Source organism: Macaca mulatta, chromosome 11, assembly GCF_049350105.2.
Source record: "Macaca mulatta isolate MMU2019108-1 chromosome 11, T2T-MMU8v2.0, whole genome shotgun sequence".
NCBI classification, from domain to species: domain Eukaryota; kingdom Metazoa; phylum Chordata; class Mammalia; order Primates; family Cercopithecidae; genus Macaca; species Macaca mulatta.
In genome coordinates this window covers 103848281-103862614 of record NC_133416.1, presented here as the reverse complement: position 1 = coordinate 103862614, position 14334 = coordinate 103848281, and the positions used below count along the sequence as shown (strand labels likewise).

Here is a 14334-nt window from a genome sequence, read left to right as displayed (position 1 = left end):
CCACCAATTGCACTGTTGAACGTTTTATTCCAGAGAAATGAAAACTTACCTTCACACAAAAACTTGTACTCAACTGTTCATAGCAGCTTTATTTCTAATAGCCAAAAACTGGAAATAATTCAAAAGTCCTTCAAAGGGTAAGTGGTTAAACAAACTGTGGTGTGTCCATACCATAAAATAATACTCAGCAGTAACAAGTGAACCTTTTTTTTTCTTTTTGAGACAGAGTCTTGTTTTGTCACCCAGGCTGGAGTGCAGTCGTGGTGATGTGATCTCCAGTCACTGCAACCTGCGACTCCTGGGTTCAAATGATTCTCTTGCCTCAGCCTCCCAAGTAGCTGGGACCACAGGCACAGGCCATGACGCCTGGCTAATTTATTTTTAGTAGAGACAGAGTTTCACCATGTTAGCCAGGCTGGTCTCGAACTCCTGGGCTCAAGGGATCAGCCCGTCTTGGCCTCCCAAAGGGCTAAGGTTACAGGCATGAGCCACTGTGCCCGTCCAAGTGAACTATTAATATACACAACCTGGATACATCTCAAGAGAATTATGCTGAGTGAAAAAACAGACAACACACATACGGCCACCTAATTTATGACTAAGGGATACTACAGCCAATGAAAGGAAGTTATCTTCAATAAATGGTGCTCTGTCAACTGAATATACATATAGAAGTACATAAATCTTGATCTCTACTTCGTATCAACAAAAAAGATCTGATTTCTAATTAAAGACCTCATGTGAGGGGTAAAACAATAAAATTTATGGAAGAAAACATATGAGAATATATTTACATTGGGATAGCTGAGACTTCTTAACCACGACACACAAAGGATCAACTATATAGGATATATTGATAAATTGGACTACATTAAAATTAAGAATTTCTGTTCCCCAATGGATATCATTAAGAGAATGAAAAGACAAGCCGCCAAGTAAGAAATGATATTTACTATACATGTATTCAGTAAAGGACTTATATCCAGAATATATAAAGAATTCCTACAAATCGACAGAAAAAAGGACAAAAGGTTAAAATAGGCACCTCACAAAATAGGATATCCAATAGTGAAAAAAGTGTATGAAAAGATGTCTAACTTTATCAGTCATCAGAGAAATGTAAGTCTATACTGCAACACCACTGAATTCACACCAAAATGGACAAAATGAGAAAGAAAATACTGTCAGAGAGATTTTGGAGTAATGGAACCCTCATAAAATGTTAATGGGTGTGCAAACTAAAAAAACCACTTTGTAAAACAGTATCTGATGAAGCAAAATAGGAATATCCCATGCTCTTGCAATTCCACACTAACAGAAATGCATAGCAGATGTTTAACATATTTCTCTGAGTAATTTATAAAATAAAAAGATGAAAACTATCCATAGGGATAGAGAAGACCTAACCACATGATTTACTAGCTTAACTTAATCAACATATATATAAAGCAATGCACCCAACAACAACAAAAAAATACATAGTCTTTCAAGTACACACAGACTATTTACCATAGCTGGTCATTTGCCAGGCCATCAAGACTATCTTAACAAATGTTCACATTTCCAAATAATACATAATATGTTCTCTGACCATAGTATAATTAACAAAGAAATCAGTAACCAAAAGATAGTTAGAAAATCTCCCATATTTTGATTCAGAACCCATATATCAAAGAATAAATCATGTTGCATATTAGAAAATATTCTTAACCAAATAGTAATAAAGATATGATATATCAGGACTTCAGATACATAGCTAAAGCTGAATTTAGAATAAATGTCTTAATATGCATTTAATGCAAATAATAACAAATCCTAAAAATCAATGATCTAAGCTTCCAAGGCAGTAAGTTTTTTAAATCAGTAAAGCAAACCCAAGAAAGTACAATAAAGGAAGTAATGAAGAGCAAAAATCAGTAATATGGAAAATGGACATACAATAGGGAAGATCAACAAGGTCAAATATTGTTTCTTTGCAAAGACTAATGAAATTGGTGAACCCTTGGTAATAAGAGAGAAGGCAAACTGATCAGTTACAGTGAAAAAAAGGACATCAAACAGATTCTACAGACATTAAAAAGATCATGATGAGATACTGGAAATCCTTAATGAAAATTTTAAGGCTGGGCGCAGTGGCTCACACCTGTAATCCCAGCACTTTGGGAGGCCAAGGCAGTTGGATCACCTGGGGTCAGAAGTTTGAGACCAGCCTAGCCAACATGGCGAAACTCCATCTCTACTAAAAATACAAAATTAGCCAAGCGTGGTGGTGGCACATGCCTGCAATCCCAGCTACTTGGGAGGCTGAGGCAGGAGAATCACTTGAACTGGGGAGGTGGAGGTTGCAGTGAGCAGAGATCATGCCATTATACTCTAGCCTGGGCAACAAGAGCAAAACTCTGTCTCAAAAAATAAATTAATTAATTAATTAATTTAAATATTAGATAAAACAGAAAATTTTCAAGGAAAATACAATTTACCAAAGAGATAGATTTTTTTAAAAAGAATGAAAAGAAAATCTGAAAAATTTTATATCTATGGAGGAAACTGAATTCATCATTTAAAATATTCCCATACAAAAAATTCCAGGTACAGATGGCTGCACCAGAAAATTCAACCAAACATGTAGGAAGAAATAACACCAATATGACACAAAACATTTACAGATAATGGAGAAAGAGGGCTTACTTCTCAACTCATTTTACGAGGCTTATATGACCTTGTGATCAAAACCTAAAAAGAACATTACAAGAAAGAAAAGTCTGTCCCATCAACAGAGAAGCAAAAATATTAAACATTACCAAACAAATCAAGCAATGTATCAAAAGGCTAATCCTTACCTCCAAATTAGGTTTATTCCAAAAACAGGATGGTTAAAAACTAGAGAAACAATCCATATAATCGACCACATTAATACAAATAAATGAGAAAGCCATTTGATCAACTCAGTAAATCTCAATAAATTCAGAGAAAGCTTTTGCTAAAATTAAACTATTCAAGATTAAAAAAAAAAAAAAACAGCAAACCAGGAATAAAAGAAACATCTGTGATCTGCAAAAGGGTATCTATAATAATTATTCAGTAGATATCTCAAATAATGGCAAAATGTTGAAAGCTTTCCAACTGAGGAAAAAATTGAGACAAGCGAGTCTGCTATCACCACTTCTTTCCATGTTATTGGAAATCCTCGACAGTGCAATCATCAAGAAATACAAGAAAAGAGAAATTAAAAGATTAAGGACTGGACAGAAATAAGCCATTCATAGATGATTGTATATACAAAAAAAGTCCCTCCAAAATCTACTAATACATTATTTGAAATATCAATTGACCTTAGCAAGGTTGCTGAATTCAAGATCAATATAAATTATATCAGCTGGGCACAGTGGCTCACACCTGTAATTCCAGCACTTTAGGAGGCTGAGATGGGTGGACTGCTTGTGCCCAGGAGTTCGAGACCAGACTGGGAAACATGGTGAGACCCCATCTCTACAAAAAATACAAAAATTAGCCAGGTATGGTGGCATATACCTGCAGTCCCAGCTACTTGGGAGGCTAAGAAGGGAGGATCACTTGAGCCCAGGAAGTTGAGGCTGCAGTGAGTCATGATCATACCACTGCACTCCAGCATGGGTGACAAAGAGAGACTTTATGTCAAAAACAACCAACCAATCAAACCAAAATAAAATAATATAAATTTTATCAGTTTCCCATGTATGGACTATCATGCTAAAATTTTTGTTACTCATGTCTATCATTCTATCATAAAACAATATCTTAACATCTTATTTACTTATCAAAAGTTCTCTTCCTGCCATAAACAATTCTGAGACAACATCATGAATCTCTACTTCATCTGTAACAATGGGTCCAGTTTGCAGTATTCGCCTGTTTGAATCAGAAAGAGCTTCCAAGACAGCCAGAAACCGGGATGCAGTGCTATCAAACATCTCATCCAATAGCCGCTCTGTGACAGTACGTGGCCATGATAACTGAAATTGAGAAAAAAAAGTTCAGTCCATTTGTTAAAGCTATTATATTGTGGGCGCAGTGGCTCATGCCTATAATCCCAACACTTTTGGAGGCCAAGGAAGGAGGACTGCTTGACCCAAGGAGTTCGAGACCACCTGGGCAACACAGTGAGACCTCCATTTCAACAAAAATTTAAAAATTGGCCAGGCATGTTGGAATGTGCTTGTAGTCCTAGCTACTTGGGAGGCTGAGGTGGGAGGATCACCTGAGCCCAGGGAGGTAGAGGCTGCAGTGAGCTAAGGTCATGCAACTGCACTCCAGCCTGGGTGACAGAGTGAGACCCTCAGGGGAAAAAAAAGACAAAAAACCCTGTTATAAGGCAAAGAAAAGTAAGGCATGCTTAATCAATGCTAAAACAGAGAGCAGTTGGTCTAACAACGAGCAGGTAACAAAAGATACCTGCTTTTATGTTTTCATTTTTTGAGATGTCACTCCAGATTTCATTAGAGATATCATGCTGCCATTACATCAAAGACTTTGTTGTTTCTTCATATGCTTCTGTTTCCAAGGCAGCATTAAAAGGTTGTTTATTATGGTTTGCTTATTAAGCGAGCATAAATCTTCATATGCTTTATAGTATCTTCATTATAGCCTTAGGAACTGATATTCAAACTTTGGTTACCTAAGAATCACTCAGGGGTGCTTTGTAGATTCAAGACCAAATTTCCAGAGATTTTGTGTGTCTGGACACTTTTAATAAGCACCACAGGATATTCTCATGCAGAAGGTCCTCAAGCCAAAAGTTGAAGCAATATTTAGCAGTATAAATAACAAGGTTTGTGGTAATTAACTCTAAGAAAGAATTGATCAGCTTTATGCTAACAGGCTAGTGACTGTTTAGAACCTGTGTGGGTTCCCAGTCATTATGCTTTGTACTGGCCCCAAATGACTGCACTTCCTGCACATGCTTCCTGCCACACTTCATTCTTCTCTCCAACAAATGACCTGTTCTCTGCATTTAGTTTGCCAGCAAATAAGAACTGTAGTTCTAGTTGACTTTTCTAGAATCCTTATCCAGCTAGAAGATATCCTCATAATTCCCTTGCTTTTATTTCTCTTATTAAGGCAAAGTCAGAAAGACAGAAAAACAAAAGCAGGGATAAAGTTCGCTTGAACTACTTTCCTGCAAACACTAGCTTCCCTACTCATAAGCTTCTGTACCTTTTCAATCCATAGGCCAACTGATATGTTAAAAGCTTCAACAAGAGACCGGGCACAGTGGCTCACGCCTGTAATCTCAGCACTTTGGGAGGCCGAGGTGGGTGGATCACGAGGTCAGGAGTTCGAGACCAGCCTGGCCAACATAGTGAAACCCTGTGTCTACTAAAAATACAAAAATTAGCCAGACACGGTGGTGTGCGCCTGTAGTCCCAGCTATTTGGGAGGCTGAAGCAGAAGAATTGCCTGACCCAGGAGGTGGAGGTTGCCGTGAGCCAAGATCATGCCACTGCACTCCAGCCTAGGTGACAGAGTGAGACTCCGTCTCAAAAAAACTTCAAAAAAATTTGAACTTCATGCCCTGCCTTCTCTTTTCTTATAGAGGTAAGAGTTTTTCCTAAGATTTTTATTTAGGTTAAAACAGAGCTTTTAAAAATACATATTGAAACAGCATAATCAACTTTACGAATAATTAGAAGTATTCAAAATGAAATGGTAAAACCCAAGTGAATAAAACAACGAAATTACTTATAAAATTTCATAGAAAAACTAGCAAAAAGAATGGAATATTTATCAGAGCTGCAAATAAAATATTAAGTAAAAGATTTTGAAATATAAATATTTAAAAGATCTATAAAAAAGAATTAAAGCTGAAGCAATAAGGAAAACAATGGATTGTCAAGTATAAAAAGCAAAATAATAATGTCTATAAAAATAATGAGCTCATTCAAGTATATTTTGAAAATTAAAATCCCTAGTAGATAAATGGTCAAAGACTGTGAAAAATAATTCACACAATGAAAGAAAAGCTGGCTCAAAAAAACAAAGTTAAAATGGCAAGCCATCTTATGAAAACTGAATTAGCAAAGAAAAATAAAATAAAACAAATAATAATATAAAAATAATAACAGCTTGTGGTAAAATAATTGGTACTTGCAAGTTGTCACCTTGAAAATAGGAATACTCGTTTTGGAAATCAAGTTGGCAATATATATCAAGGGAAATAAAATGTTTATGTCCTTCGATTCTATAATCCTACACCTGGAATTTTATCCACAGGAAATAAAAGAAAGAAAAAAAATAAGCATGTCTGAAGATGTGGATGATGTCAATACTTAAAATAGCAAAAAAATTTGAAAGAACTAAAATAATAATGACAAAATAGACAAATTATGACACATATACTGCATAGGATATATTATTATTTAAAATGTCAGGATGAATGAAAATCTGAATGGCACAACTGTACAGTCTGGTTCCATCTCTAAATCTATGGTCTCCATGACATCTACTCTAGGAGATGTATTATGTTAATTTCCCAACATCACGTGTCTATTCCTACCTAGTCAAGCTCTATTTATCACTGACCCCCAGCAAATTTTGCCTACTCTGGCTTCTAAGTTATGACCATGCTCTGACCCTTCATTTGGAATGTTTATCTCTATTCTCCCTGTCTAGCCAAATTCTGTCCATTATTCCAAGGCCCTTCAAAAAGCCAGGGCTGCAATTTAGTATTCTATATTCCACTATACTTGAAACCACAGTAGACACTCAATACATGGTTGTTGAATTAATAAATAATAAATAAACAATAATAGCTAATATTTACTGAGGACCTACTTACTATCTGCCGGGAACATTCTAAGGGCTTTACATGTAACTCATTTCATCCTCACCATTATCATTATTTATTTATTAATATTTATCACAAGCTATAATTATTTTATTTATTTTTTATGATGTAATTCTCCACTAAAATGTAATCTTCATCTACTTGTTCACATAGCAGGTACTTAAAAATATTTAGTGAATAAATCACTAACTAATCAATCATTAGGAGTCTGAATTAGTAGTCCTTTAAAAAAATATTTTGAGAGTCAAAATGATTTACTGTGAGTTAACAACTTACATACAAACCCAGAAATGTTTCAGAAAATATGTTTAATGCATATTGAAATTAATTGATTTGGTAGAAACATAATAAAATTATTTCATACACAGAAAACAGGACATTCTGCAAAATATGCCAAGGTAATATAGGATGATATTATGAAAAGAATGTGTTGACTAGTCTCTGAAACAACTACTCACTAAACAATTACAATTTTTTCTTAAAAAAAAAAAATCACCAGAACTTTTCATTCAACAATTATCTTAAGGGAAATCAGATATAACTTAGTTTTTAATGTAATTTTATCTGGAATTTTAAACATTTTTCTTTGAAAATGTATTTAGTTTTGCTACCAGGATAACTAAGTCCTAATAATATTCTAAGTAACAACAGTCTTGCAACTTTGGGTATTTAAATTTGCTTGCGCAGAGAAAAAAAAATGCTGGAGAGAAAAAAAAAATTGTTCCTGGCCTCTTACAAAGACTATAGCACCGCTACTTAATCCCAGATGCAGGCAGCTTAAAAGCTTATCCGAGGAATTGCCTATAATTTAATTAATTACTCACCATTTAATAGACTGTTGGTTAGTAAGGGATACATCTTAAAAGGGATGTATAAAATGTACCTGCGGGCTCAGTAGTCAACATTGTCACACTAAGTAGCAATGGAAAGGTACCATGTCCAAAAACCATTTGTATTTAAATATAATAATTCATTTAAAAGAAAGAAAAAGGATTACTCCTAAATGTGTTAAGAAGAAATGAAGAAAGAGAGTAGCAGTGATTGGAGTAGCGGCCAAGCACTGGACTTAAGAGATGCAGGTGCTGGTTCTGGTTCTGCCAGCGGCTGCCTTTGTGATCTTGAGCCAGTCATTTAAATACTGTGAAAGGACACAAAGATACAAAAATGCGTACCGTCCCTTCCCCCTCCCCCCGATGTTGCCAAACTCTTTGTTCTGCTTTCTAATCTCTGCACGTACCAGAGGTTTCGTAAGTTCTGTAAGTACATGGTTTTCTTTCTGAGGCCAGGTCACAAGGAATGTTTAAGATAGCCAGGTCACAAGGTGTGTTTAAGCAAGATAGCCATAAACTGGTCGTGCAACCTGATGCAATATAATTAACTGCCTTTGTGTAAAACTGCTCTTCCGCCTCAAGGGTTGTACTGAAATATCAGAAATGGCGGGAACCAATCATAGTTTGCCAAATCGCTTTGTTCAAACTCCAGCCAATCATACCTCTAATTTGTATAATGATTCTATGCCTACTTTCCTTAGACTATATAACATTGTTCGGAGCTCAGTGGGGGAGCTCTCCTGCCCGTCTCGTTTCACGAGCAAGTGAGAGCTCCAGGTTCGAACCTGTAGTAAAGATCCTTGCTACTTAGCTTTGACTCTGGACTCTGGTGGTCTTCTTCGGGGAATAAACGGTCTGGGCATAACAAATGGGGGCTCGTCCGGGATTTCCCCCAAGCCCACCAGACCCCCAAGTCAACGGATCTTAATCTGTAGGTAAGCCGGCTTTGTCACTGTCTCTGTCTTTGTCTCTGTCTGTCTCCCTGAAATTTCGCGAAATCCGTAATCTGTAATCTGTATTGGTCTGTTCTGTAAGTGGCACGGTCTTGGCGGACGCGCTAGAAGACAGCCACTCGGGACTGGTGGGAGACGTTCCCCAGTGCCCATCTGGGGGCCTCCATCCTTGGTTGCCCCGTCTGACTCAGGTCGGAAGTCCGACACGCGCTCGCGAATGCTCATCGTTATTACTGTCTGTCCGTTATTGTTAAGTGTTAAGTGTAAGCCCAAAACGAAACATAAAACCTTTTCTTCCCCTTCCAGGACCGGACCTGTCGGATACTCCCCTCTGCTTCACACTCATTTTCGTCCCCCCTTCTCTTTGTAGGAGCAGTCCAAAGATGGGCAACAACCAGAGCACGCCGCTCTCACTCCTTGTTACCAATTTTAAGGATGTGAAGGCTCGGGGGCATAACTTAAGCGTAGAGCTAAAGAAAGGAAAGCTAGTTACTTTCTGCCGTTCGGAATGGCCCTCTTTCGGCGTAGGGTGGCCCTCCGAAGGAACTTTCTGTCTCTCTATTATTACTAAGGTAAAAACTAAGATTTTCCTGCCAGGGCAGTCAGGACATCCTGATCAAATTCCTTATATTCTAGTGTGGCAAAATCTTGTGGAAGACCCACCGCCCTGGATAACTCCATTCATCCTTGAGCCTTGCAAGGTCCTAGTAACGCGACCTACAAGACAAAGGACTCCCTCTGCTCCCTCGGCCCCTGTGCTGCTGGACAGCCAGGACCCCCTAACGTTAGAACCCACATTTCCCCCACCATATCCGCACCTTATGCCGCAGGACCCAGTCCCCCAGGGTGGTGCTTCCGTAGAGGGAAACCGAGAAGCGGAAGCAGCCGAGAGCGAAAGTAACCTGGGGGGGCCGGCCGGCGAACACGAGGCCGCGTACAGCGGGACCAAGCTTCCCGACTCCCTGACTCCACCGTAGCCCTGCCTCTCAGAGAAATAGGATCGCTCGATGATACCGGGCTCTCCCGTCTCATGTATTGGCCTTTTTCCACCAGTGATTTATACAATTGGAAGTCCCAAAATGCTCGGTTCTCAGATAATCCCAAAGATCTAACCTCGTTGTTAGACAGTGTCATGTTTACTCACCAGCCGACCTGGGATGACTGTCAACAGCTCCTCCGAATCCTGTTCACAACGGAGGAGCGGGAAAGAATCCAAGTTGAGGCCAGAAAGCTGGTTCCAGGAGATGACGGCCAGCCAACTGCAAATCCTGACCTCATTAACGCGGCTTTTCCTTTGACCCGGCCCAGATGGGACTACAACACGGCAGAAGGTAGGGGACGACTGCTCATTTATCGCCAAACTCTAATGGCGGGTCTCCGGGCTGCAGCTCGCAAGCCCACCAATTTGGCTAAAGTATATTCTGTGTTACAAGGTAAGACAGAAAGCCCCGCTGTGCATTTAGAGAGATTAATGGAAGCCTTCAGACAGTTTACCCCTATGGACCCGGAAGCACCAGAAAATCAGGCAGCGGTAGTAATGTCCTTTGTAAACCAGGCAACACCAGATATTAAAAGAAAACTCCAGAAATTAGAAGGTTTAGAGGGAAAGCAGATTCAGGACCTCCTTCAGATGGCCCAGCGAGTTTATAATAATAGGGATACTCCAGAAGAAAAACAGTTCAAGGCAACCAAAGAAATGACCAAAGTCTTAGTAGCAGCTTTCCCCCAGGCAGGAAATGGCCAAAACAGAAAGCAGAAAAAGCAAGGCCCTAGGCAAGGATTAGAAAAAGATCAGTGTGCTTATTGCAAGGAACGTGGCCACTGGATTAAAGACTGCCCAAAGAAACGGAGACCAGCTAACCCTACCTCCGTACTCGTTACCCAGGACTCTGACTAGGGAGGACGGGGTTCAGACCCCCTCCCCGAACCCAGGGTAACTTTGCAAGTGGAGGGGTCCCCAGTTCGCTTCTTGGTCGATACTGGGGCGGAACGCTCAGTCCTAACCAAACCAATTGGAAAAATGTCTAAGAAAACATCCTGGGTGCACGGGGCCACAGGCATCAAAAAATACCCCTGGACAACCCAGAGGACTGTAGACTTAGGAACGGGAAAAGTCTCCCATTCCTTCCTAGTCATCCCAGAGAGCCCCTGCCCTCTACTAGGGAGGGACTTGCTGACAAAGATGGGGGCCCAAATCCACTTTGAGCCAGAAGGGCCCAAGATAACTGATGCCCAAAACAGGCCAATATCTATCCTGACTGTCACTTTAGAAGATGAGTACCGACTCCATCAAGAGCAAAAGCCCCCTGATCAGGAAATTGACTCTTGGCTCCAGCGTTTCCCTGAAGCGTGGGCAGAAACTGGGGGCTTGGGGCTAGCTAAACATCGACCTGCCATATTTGTGGAAGTTAAGCCAGGGACGGACCCGGTTCGGGTTCGGCAATATCCTATGCCCCTGGAGGCAAGAGAAGGAATTACGCCCCATATCCGCCGACTCCTAGACCAGGGAGTCCTACGGGCTTGCCACTCATCCTGGAATACTCCACTGTTACCTGTTCGTAAACCCAACAGTACGGACTACAGGCCAGTACAGGATTTAAGAGAAGTTAATAAAAGGGTCATGGACATACATCCCACTGTGCCCAATCCGTACACCCTTCTGAGTGCCTTACATCCCGAAAAACAGTGGTATACCGTTCTTGATCTAAAAGACGCTTTCTTCAGTCTTCCTCTGGCTCCCAAAAGTCAAGAACTCTTTGCATTTCAATGGACGGATCCTGAGAGGGGCATCAACGGTCAGCTAACATGGACCAGACTGCCACAAGGGTTCAAGAACTCGCCAACCCTGTTCGATGAAGCCCTTCATGAAGATCTGGGTGAGTACCGGCGGCAACACCCTGAAATAACTCTTTTGCAATATGTTGATGATCTCTTAATAGCGGCCAGGTCCCCGGAAACTTGTGTGCAAGGGACTGAGGACCTCCTGAAGACTCTGGGGGAGCTAGGCTGCAGAGCCTCAGCAACAAAGGCTCAGATCTGCAAGTCGGAGGTAACTTATCTGGGGTACCTATTAAAAGGGGGGCAACGCTGGCTAACCAAAGCCCGAAAGGAAACAGTCCTACGCATCCCTAGACCCCAGTCAACACGGCAAGTGAGAGAATTCCTGGGGTCGGCAGGGTTCTGTAGGTTATGGATACCCGGATTTGCTGAGTTAGCCAAGCCCCTATACCAGGCAACAAAGGAACGGCAGCCCTTCAATTGGACGGAAGAGGCTGAGCTGGCCTTTCAGCAAATCAAAACTGCCTTGTTATCAGCCCCCGCGCTGGGGCTCCCTGATGTCTCCAAGCCCTTCCACTTATACGTGGATGAAAGTAAGGGTGTTGCAAAAGCCGTGTTAACACAGTACCTAGGCCCCTGGCAGAGGCCAGTTGCCTATTTGTCAAAAAAATTAGATTCAGTGGCTGCTGGCTGGCCACCCTGCCTCCGGATAATCGCGGCGACCGCCCTAATGGTCCGAGACGCTGATAAACTTATCATGGGGCAAGAGTTGCGCGTTATAACCCCGCATGCCATTGAAGGTGTCCTCCGGCAGCCGCCGGACCGATGGATGAGTAACGCCCGGCTCACCCACTATCAAGGACTGCTATTAAACCCCCTCAGAATAACTTTTCTGCCCCCAACCTCTCTAAACCCTGCTTCACTGCTGCCAAATCCAGACTTGGACGCCCCATCCCATGAGTGCACTGAGATACTGGCTCAGGTGCATGGGGTGCGGGAGGACCTGCAAGATCGTCCGCTCCCCGACACAGAACTCATCTGGTTCACTGATGGCAGCAGCTACGTCCACCAAGGCCAGCGGTATGCAGGAGCAGCTGTAACGTCAGAGACTGAGGTAATCTGGGCGGAACCCTTGCCTCCAGGGACATCAGCCCAAAGAGCCGAGTTGATAGCACTCACACAGGCCCTCACCCTAGGTGCAGAGAAAAAACTAACAGTATACACGGATAGCCGCTATGCTTTCGCTACTGCGCACATACATGGGGCCGTCTACAGAGAGAGGGGACTATTAACAGCTGAAGGCAAAGAAATAAAAAACAAGCAAGAGATCCTAGCTCTATTAACTGCTTTGTGGAAACCAAAGAAATTGGCTATTGTACATTGCCCTGGGCATCAGAAACCAACTACGCCAATTGCTCGAGGCAACTTCTTAGCCGACCAAACCGCAAAGAGCATAGCAAAAGCTCCCAGTCAGCTCCTCGCGCTCCAGCTCCCTGATCCTGGCCCGCGAAATTTGCCATGTTTTCCCGACTATACCGAACAGGATCGCGAATGGATGGACATGCTTCCCCTAAAACAGGCTCAAAATGGGTGGTGGACTGATATAAATGACCAAACCATCCTACCAGAAAAATTAGGACGGCAGGTGTTGGAACATATCCACCGGACAACCCACCTGGGTGCCCGGCGAATGATAGACTTAATCAGGCACGCCAAGTTCAGAATCAGACGCATAGCTGAACTGGCCAGCGATGTGACAACAAATTGCAAAGCCTTCCAACTGAACAACGCTTGCCCCCAAACCCAGACCGCCGCAGGAATCAGGTGTAGAGGAACTAGGCCTGGTATCTATTGGGAAATAGACTTTACTGAGATAAAGCCTGGAAAATATGGGTATCAGTACTTACTTGTCTTTGTAGATACTTTTTCAGGATGGACAGAAGCGTTCCCAACTAAGAGAGAAACTGCTCAGGTTGTAGCAAAGAAAATTTTGGAAGAAATCCTCCCCAGGTATGGCTTTCCCGTCCAAATAGGGTCAGACAATGGACCAGGCTTCGTTGCTAAGGTAAGTCAGGATTTGGCTTCCATTCTTGGGGCAAATTGGAAATTACATTGTGCTTATAGGCCCCAAAGCTCAGGACAAGTAGAAAGGATGAATCGGACTCTAAAGGAGACCTTAACTAAATTGACCATGGAGACTGGCGCTAATTGGGTAGTACTTCTCCCCTACGCTCTGTTCCGGGCCCGAAATACCCCTTACAGACTGGGCCTCACACCATATGAAATCATGTATGGCAGACCCCCACCCCTGGTCCCCAGTCTAAAAGATGACTTACTCAAATCTGAAACTGAAAATGTCTCTGAGCTCTTGTTCTCCTTACAAGCCTTACAGAAAATTCACCAGGAAATTTGGCCCAGACTACGAGAACTGTACGAGGCAGGACCTCCGCCGACGCCTCATCCGTTCCAGCCGGGAGACTGGGTCCTAGTCAAGCGCCACCGGCAAGAAACTCTTCAACCCAGGTGGAAAGGACCACTGCAAGTACTCCTGACTACTCCCACCGCTCTCAAGGTAGAAGGCATCGCTTCGTGGATCCACTACACACACGTCAAACCAGTGGACCCAGCATCCGACCTTCTCGGGCCGTCTGGAGCACCGGTTACATGGACTGTAGACAAAGCTAAGAACAATCCCTTAAAGCTAACCCTGCGCCATCATCCCCATAGCCGTAACCATGTCTAGCTTACCTATGCTTTTATGCCTTATGCATCTGACTCTCCTCACTGCTGTGCCGTCTAATCCCTATGTCTGGAGGTTCTGGCTCTATGAGAACAAAACTCACCCCGGGGAAACCCCCCAAGCGGGTAAACTGCTAGCTAGCGCAGACTGCCCCCCCTCAGGGTGTAATACTATAGTTTACCTCAATTTCACTAGGTTCCAGATTGCCCA

At 42.1% G+C, this 14334-nt stretch overlaps 1 protein-coding gene across 2 annotated transcripts in view; it reads right to left on the bottom strand.

Annotated features, from left to right (window-relative positions):
• The window catches only part of CFAP54 (cilia and flagella associated protein 54), a 391130-nt gene that overhangs the window by 340763 nt on the left and 36033 nt on the right, over positions 1-14334 (bottom strand). For both annotated transcript variants that reach the window (XM_015152488.3, XM_077954781.1), the window contains exon 9: positions 3794-3992. In XM_015152488.3, the coding sequence (XP_015007974.2) occupies positions 3794-3992 (199 nt within the window). The remainder of the gene's footprint in view (positions 1-3793; positions 3993-14334) is intronic.